General features: G+C 37.1%; 1 protein-coding gene across 1 annotated transcript; it reads left to right on the forward strand.

The window, feature by feature from the left end:
* The first annotated feature begins 6,205 nt into the window (after positions 1–6,205).
* Positions 6,206–7,504, forward strand: LOC117318988 (uncharacterized protein F54H12.2-like). The gene has a single exon (XM_033873900.1). The coding sequence runs from the start codon at positions 6,206–6,208 to the stop codon at positions 7,502–7,504; it is 1,299 nt and encodes a 432-aa protein (XP_033729791.1).
* Positions 7,505–8,320: the final 816 nt, after the last annotated feature.

Below are 8,320 nucleotides of genomic sequence, written 5' to 3' on the forward strand. Positions count from 1 at the left end.
CTGATTTGCTGTTTTGACATGTTGATATGGTGTTTTTAGCATGTTAACATGCTGTTTTAAATTCATGATTTTGTCATGATTTTGTCATGATGTTGTCATTATTTGTCATTTTTGTCATGATTTTGTCATGATGTTGTCATTTTTGTCATTATTTGTCATGTTTTGTCATGATTTTGTCATTTTTGTCATGATTTTGTCATTTTTGTCATGATTTTGTCATGTTTTGTCATGATTTTGTCATGTTTTGTCATGATGTTGTCATTTTTGTCATGTTTTGTCATGATTTGTCATGTTTTGTCTTTTGTCATGTTTTGTCATGTTTTGTCATGATTTTGTCATTTTTGTCATGATGTTGTCATTATTTGTCATGTTTTGTCATTATTTGTCATGTTTTGTCATGATTTTGTCATTTTTGTCATGTTTTGTCATGTTTTGTCATGTTTTGTCATGATTTTGTCATTTTTGTCATGATGTTGTCATGTTTTGTCATGATTTTGTCATGTTTTGTCATGATTTTGTCATTTTTGTCATGATGTTGTCATGATTTGTCATGATTTTGTCATGTTTTGTCATGATTTTGTCATTTTTGTCATGATGTTTTCATTATTTGTCATGTTTTGTCATGATTTTGTCATTATTTTGTCATGTTTTGTCATGTTTTGTCATGATTTGTCATGATTTTGTCATTTTTGTTATGTTTTGTCATGATTTTGTCATTTTTGTCATGATTTTGTCATGATTTTGTCATGATTTTGTCATGATGTTGTCATTATTTGTCATGTTTTGTCATGATTTTGTCATGTTTTGTCATGATTTTGTCATTATCCTTCAGAGAGGCCTGACATTCTTCCATTACAGTTGTCTTGGAGATTGGAATCAATTCAATATAATTCTGATTGAAATGCAAGAATTCACATGACCCTGACGTTTTGAAAGGTGAAGTGAAGTCAAATCTATTTTTGGAATAAAGAAAACAGTTGCCAACGAGTGTATAAAAGGAATCATCGTACGGGAAACATGTATCATTTCTATAATGTTGTCAACTTCAGCATACACCATGTTAAAAATCATTCGGTCGCCAATCAAATTTTACCTGAGGTGGAAACTGAGAAAAAGCAAAAGCTGGATAACATTGATAATGTGCATCAAAACAAAAAATGATTATTGGGAAGTGATAAATGATGTAGACCGTACATGTTTACGTGGAAAATTAGTTTGTGAAATATTTACCAAAGATTTATGTGAAGTGCAAAGAACCGATTCATTTCTTAAACAATTTGAACTGTTAGCAGCACATGAAAAGGTATAAAAGGAGTTGCAATGAATATATGAATAAGGAAAAATGTTGTCAAAAAAGCAGAAAGATGTTCTGAAGAAGATATGGTATGATCCAAAACATGTGTTGGGATTCACTGGCCCCAAGAGGTTGTATGAGGGTATAAAAAAGAAAGGCAAACTGAAGATAAGTCTATCACAGGTCACTGCTTGGTTGCAGAATCAAGATCCTTATAGTGTAAGAAGACAAGTAAGACACAAAACACCAAAAGTCAAAACTCCTTTGGTCAGTGTGGATTACATGTGGGATGCTGATTTAGCAGATGTCTCCAATATCAAAGACTATAATGACGGCATCACGTTCTTACTGGTTGTTGTGGATCATTTTTCACGTTATGCTTGGGTACTACCCCTTAAAAACAAGAAGGCTACCACAGTTTTGGAGGCTTTCAAAAAAATATTTGCAGAACGTCAGCCCATCATCGTCAGATCAGATCAGGGAAAAGAATTCTTAAACAACGCATTTCAAAAGCATTGCAAAGCCATTGGGGTCACACACATTGCAAGTCACAGTGCTCATAAAGCTGCATTTGCTGAATCATTTATAGGGAAGTTGAAAAATATTTTGTACAGATACTTGCATTCCAATCAAACGTTTACCTTTGTCGATGTGTTACCTGACATCATTAGAAATTACAACAGTAGAACACACTCTGGTCTGTATGGATTTGCACCCAAGGATGTAGACAATGACACACAAAACATCATCTTTTCGAAAAGAGACCATGAACCTCCCAAGAAAAAGATGCCACACAAATTCAAAAAAGGAGATCAAGTGAGGCTGAGTTACAAAGTCCGTGAATTCCGTCGGGGGTGGCATCAGAAATGGACAGATGAACTATTCATAGTCTCTCACAGATATTACAGAGGAAGTGTTCGGGTTTATAAAGTCAAAGATATGATGGGTGAACAGATAGAAGGGGTTTTCTACGCTCAAGAATTACAAAAGGTCTACAAATCAAAAGAAACGAAGTGGAAAATAGAAGAAGTCTTAAAAGTTAAGAGAGTCAAGGAAAAAAATTAGCGTTGATTAGATGGTTAGGATGGCCAAAAAAATTTGATTCCTGGATAGATTATGATGACATTGAAGTGCCCACAAAAACTATAAATAAGCTGAAAAAAACACCAAAATAAAGAAAACCATGGCTTACGTGTGTCAATTTTGTTCAAAAATGTACACGTTGAAAAACTCTCTGGATCAACATATCAGAAGAAAACATTTCAAAGATCTACGTGAAATACCGTGCTCATCATCTGGCAAAATTACCTCTCGGGAGGAATTTGATATAGTTAATGTACCTGAACACGTTACCCCCAGTACCTAGAAGACATTTCTTGCCCTGGAAACATCCCTTTACCTGTATGATAGCAGGTCCCACAGGAAGTGGAAAAACAACGTTTGTGAAGAGGTTTATAGACAACATTCAACAGATGATGACTCCCATACCGGATAAAATCCTGTGGTGTTATGGAGAATATCAAACTATCTATGGTTTCATTGACAAAGTAGAGTTTCATGAAGGTTTACCTGATCTAATGGAACTAGACACGTCTGTGAATAATTTGATAGTGATAGATGATTTGATGTCTGAAGTTAACTCTGACGTGACGTCATTATTCACCAAGAAGAGTCATCATTGCAACATCAGCGTCATGTATATAGTTCAGAATTTATTTTGTCAGAGTAAAAAACATAGAGACATCAGTTTGAATACTCATTACATGGTTTTGATGAAAAATCCTAGAGATTCGTCACAGGTCAGGTGTTTGTCTCAGCAGATGTTTCCCGGTAAAACTTTACTGATGGAAGCCTACAAGGATGCTACTCTTCATCCTCATGGATATCTGTTGGTAGATTTGAAACAAAACACTCCTTCAGATCTCAGATTACGTACATGTGTATTTCCTGGAGAGTATCAGTTTGTGTATGTCCCCTAAAAACGTATATATATATGCTTCATGGACGGTAGATGTTGTTTGACGAATATGTCTTCATATCTGGAGAAACATTGTAAAGACTTGGAGTATTTTTGCCAAGCCGAACCTTCTATACGCAAAGCCATCCTGGAAAAGGCCAGTAAAAGTTTCATATACTGTTTATGTGAGTGCATACAAAACATTCTACAGGGTCGTTTGCCTTTGACACCAAAGCAAAAGAAACGATTGTCCCGTCACAAACAAAAGTGTAGACAATTATTGAAATCTCCGTTCAAAACTGAAAAACGTATCATTCAACAAGGAGGATTTTTACCTGCCATCACATCCATCTTACTACCCTTGGCAACACAAGTCCTGTCCGGTCTATTTAAAAGATGAAAAAAAAGATACTGGACGTACAAGGTCCCGTCACCAACTTCAGACCTAAGCCTCCTGTAGACTCTTTCGTGAAATCCCTTCACCGAATTGAGGGGGAAATGGCAAGTACTTTGCAACGTGAAGATCTTCCACTTGACGAAAACATGACTTTGTATGATCAGGATTTAAGAAAATACCTTTCTAGACATCAACAATACAAACAGGATGGTTTAACACCCAAGGTAGTCACTACCCTCGAAAATTTTCCCAAAGAAGACCTCACACGTAAACTTGTTTTGCAGAGTGTACCAAAAACTGCTCAATCTAAGACAGAAATGTTGATGGATAGATTAAAACAGGTAGTTCAGTGGAACGACAAAGGAAAATTTGGATATAAAGGTGCCCCGGTGATTTCAGGTTCTAATCTAGTGGATTTAGTGGGCAACGCTACACGTCAAAGGTCTCTGAAACACGTCAATCCTCAGGGGATGAATACCTTTCTAACAGCTTTAAGGGATCTGAATGTCCCTCAGAGCTGGATAAGTAATAAAGAATATTTGGATAAAATGCAAACTGTTGCCTCTACTCCTTTACCAACGATAAGAGAGACTATACCATCTGGAGAAATGTCTTTGGCTAGACCTCCAGCCACTCTTACATCTATGATGCCATCTCCAGTGACCCCATTGGCTACATCTCAATCTACTCATACACCATCTCATGTTACCCCTTTGGCTACATATCAAGATTTTCATACACCGATACCATCTGGAGCTACCCCTTTGACTACATCTGAGAACACCCTCCTATCTCCAACACAAATGGATTGGAAGGAATACAGTGATGAGAGTGGCTACAACACTTTTTCTACACCCACTTCACGATCAACGTTACCTAGAAAACCGGTTTCAGACATGCTAAAGAAATGGAAAAAATTAAGCCTACAGATTAGAGCCCGGAAAAAGTATAAAAGTCATCGAAACACTCCAGTCAAATCATAATAAAATGACTGACAATACCAGTGTAACCTCTAAGTGGTTGTTGTTTGGTACCAAACTGCCAAGAGAAGAAATTGTTTTCTTTTGTCAAGTGTGCATCATCTATATCATCATCTGCTGTAGCATCTATCATCTGAGCATAGGTCATCCACTAGAGTCTCTGTGGGTTTCTTTGTTGAGCAGTGGTATTGGCTATCTAATACCTAGTCCTACTCTGAAAAAGAAAGATGTTTTACATAACCCTTCCTAGTAATAGTTCAATGGAGTACTTTCAAGACAATACATTAACAACTTACAAGACACGTTTGCCCCAACCTCTAGATCTCAAAGGTTCTTGGGAGATGGGTCTAGCTGAAATTCAATATCCTCACTCTTGGTTCAACGTACGTGAAGGTGAATTGTGGTTGGAGATGATCGTTGGTGGCAGTGACAATGTTGCTAATGTTGAATTTGATCCCGGAGCTGCATTAAAACTTTACGTTAAACCAGGTTATTATCCCAATGTGCTCAATGTTTTAGAATACATATGGGGGGCCAAAACAATGGTATCACATGGAGATATGTTCAAGATTTCTACCGATGAAATTGATCAGAGGGTAACTTTGACTATATCTACTGGCTTACGTTTAAATCTCAGTCCTATGCTGACAAAATTATTAGGATTTGAGTATTCACGGTTTTCTGAAGGAAAACACACTGGCAGGAACATAGCTGACGTTCGTCAAGGTTTCTATTCCATTTATGTCTACTGTCCTTTGGTTGAACCACAGATAGTGGGTGATTCCAGGGTTCCACTTGTCAGAATAGTTCCAATTGAGGATATGCCAGGACATGTCATCAGTAAAGAATTCCAACCAATTCATTATGTACCGTTACAACAACGTCAATTTCAAGAAATAGAAATAATGTTGAGAGACGATACAGGCAAACCCATTCCATTTGAGAGAGGAAAAGTTGTCGTCACCTTACATTTTAAGAGGCATTCTTTAGGTTCAATTTATCAGAACTAAATGGTCTATATAAGAAAGTATTATCAGGCTCAAACTGAAGAAAAGCAATCGATATGAAAGCTGCTCACCAATGTAATAGAAACCTATTTGATAGGTATTACTTGAATCAAGCTGGGGGAGGTGGTAGTGGAAATGTCTTCAGAGGAACGAGAATGCAGATGGGTCATGGTATAGGAGGTCTGTTTAGAGGTTTATTCAAAACCATTAAGCCTTTACTTCATTCTGGAATGAAGAGCATCGCTCCAATTGTGAAGAAAGGAGTGAGACTTGTAGGAAAACAAGCAATTGATTCTGGCATGAAATTGACTAGTGATTTGCTAAAGGGGGAAAACATCAAAAATGCTGCAAGAAAACGTGCCATCGAAGCTAGAGATCAGCTTAAGCGTAAAGCTTTGCAAGACCTAAGGCCACCTGCAAGGAGAAAAAGGAAAAGAAAACAATCATCCAATCAGCATAGAGCAAAAGATATCTTTGATGCATGATTCCCCCCCCCCCCCCCCCCCCCCCCCCCCCAAAAAAGGCATATATATACGTGTGTGTGTAGTTTATACAGAGTGGCGTTGAAAGATGTCTTTAGTTCATCAGAACTCCTGTGAATGTGTCCAGTCAGAATTAGATTTATTCGATACACCACCCACTCAAACCAGTGTAGAAGATGGCTACTGGCATCAAATTGGAACGGTCACATCTGTCAATGATGGTGGCCCTTATGTCTTTGACGTATCAGGAGCTGGAGATGATTACTTGGATCTAGCAAATACTTCCCTCTACGTGAAAGCACAGATCCTCAATAATGATAGCACCAACCTTACCGATGAGAACGTTGCACCTGTTAATCTTTGGTTACATTCACTCTTCGGGGATGTCAGCGTCTGTCTCACTGAAAAACTAGTCTCGTCACCCAACAATATGTATCCATTCAGAGCTTACCTGGAAACGCTACTCAGCTATGGTCCTGCAGCCAAAGAATCTCAGTTGACCAGTGGAATGTGGTATAAGGATACAGCTGTGCAAATGGACACTGCAGGAAACGATAATCATGGCTACATCAAGAGGAAATTGTCAACAGCAACCAGTAGATCTGTGGAAATGATGGGAAGACTCCATTCTGACCTATTTGCCCAGGAAAGATATCTTGTCAATAATGTGAACATGAAAATAACGTTAACCAGAAGTAAAGATGTTTTCTGTTTGATGGGAGAAGACAAAGAATTCAAAGTTGTCATCAAGGACATCTATCTAAACGTGAGAAAAGTTAGACTGAGTCCATCGGTGAGACTGGCCCATGCAAAAGCCCTGGAAATATCACCTGCCAAATACCCAATCAGAAGAATTGCAATGAAAGTATTTTCTGTTCCAAGAGGAAATCACAATTTTGTAAAGGATAATCTGTTTCTAGGACAAATGCCTAAGAGATTGGTCATCGGATGTGTGGACAGTGATGCCTATAGTGGACTCATCACCAAGAATCCTTTTCATTTTAAAGATTTTGATATTAATTTTGTTGTCCTGAACGTGGATGGCAAACAAGTCCCCACCAAGCCTTTGCAGCCAAATTTCACTCAGAAACATTACGTAAGAAGCTACATGGGTCTGTTTAACACTACCGGCAAAACGTTTCGTGACGAGGGTAATAACATCTCAAAGGATGAATATGGCACTGGTTTTACCTTGTTTGGATTTGATCTGACACCTGACCTTTCAGAAGTGGGCACATTTCATCTTATAAAAAAGGGAAACTTGTCTTTGGAAGTGCATTTCGGAACAGCCCTACCCAATACCATCAACGTTGTGGTGTATGCTGAATTTGACAATATCATAGAAATAGATCGTAACAGACAAATTCTTTTTGATTATAGTGCATGATGAATACTTTAGAAATAGAACTGATCCTACAAGCCGTTTCTCCTCACTTGCAGGGGTGTATGCTAGAAATACATTACCTTCATGTCCTTTAAGTGTTCCTAGTTTCATGGTTTGTAATACTGACCCAGATAATAAACAAGGGCAACATTGGATTGCTATGTATATAGATGAAAAAAGACGTGGAGAATATTATGATCCTTATGGATTGTCTCCCTTTCATTTAGATTTTATCAATTTCTTAAACCGGCAATGTAAAACATGGATTTATAATCCCGTTGCAGTACAGCATTTGAACTCTCTAGTGTGTGGTCAACATTGTATATATTACTTGGTTCACCGAGAGATGGGAATGACCATGAATGACATCACCGAATATCTTCAATCAGAATGGCATGCCAATACTTACATTGTAGATGATTTCGTTCATCATCTTGAACGTTACTTGTTATAATAGTAATGAGTATACATTGTTATTAATTGCAGGTTTTGTGTAATGACTGTATGTATTGCAATCCATATCTTATAAAAATATTGATTGTTTAATTAAGAAATCATTGTTTGCATATACGTTTGTGAATATAATAAAAGAAAAAAAACAAAGTATGAATTACGTTATTTTTTTCAATTATAATTCTATTGAATTGATTCCAATCTCCAAGAAAGCTGTAACTGAAGAATGTCTGTCCTCTCAGAAAATTAATGATAGAATCATGACAAAATCATGACAAAACATGACAAATAATGACAAAATCATGACAAAAATGACAAAATCATGACAAAACATGACAAATTCATGACAAAACATGACAAAACATG

This window comes from Pecten maximus, unplaced genomic scaffold, assembly GCF_902652985.1.
Source record: "Pecten maximus unplaced genomic scaffold, xPecMax1.1, whole genome shotgun sequence".
Taxonomy (NCBI): Eukaryota; Metazoa; Mollusca; class Bivalvia; order Pectinida; family Pectinidae; genus Pecten; species Pecten maximus.

Excerpts from the sequence above, each read along its gene's own strand:
- LOC117318988 (XM_033873900.1), top strand. The coding sequence starts at position 6,206 with ATGTCTTTAGTTCATCAGAACTCCTGTGAATGTGTCCAGTCAGAATTA.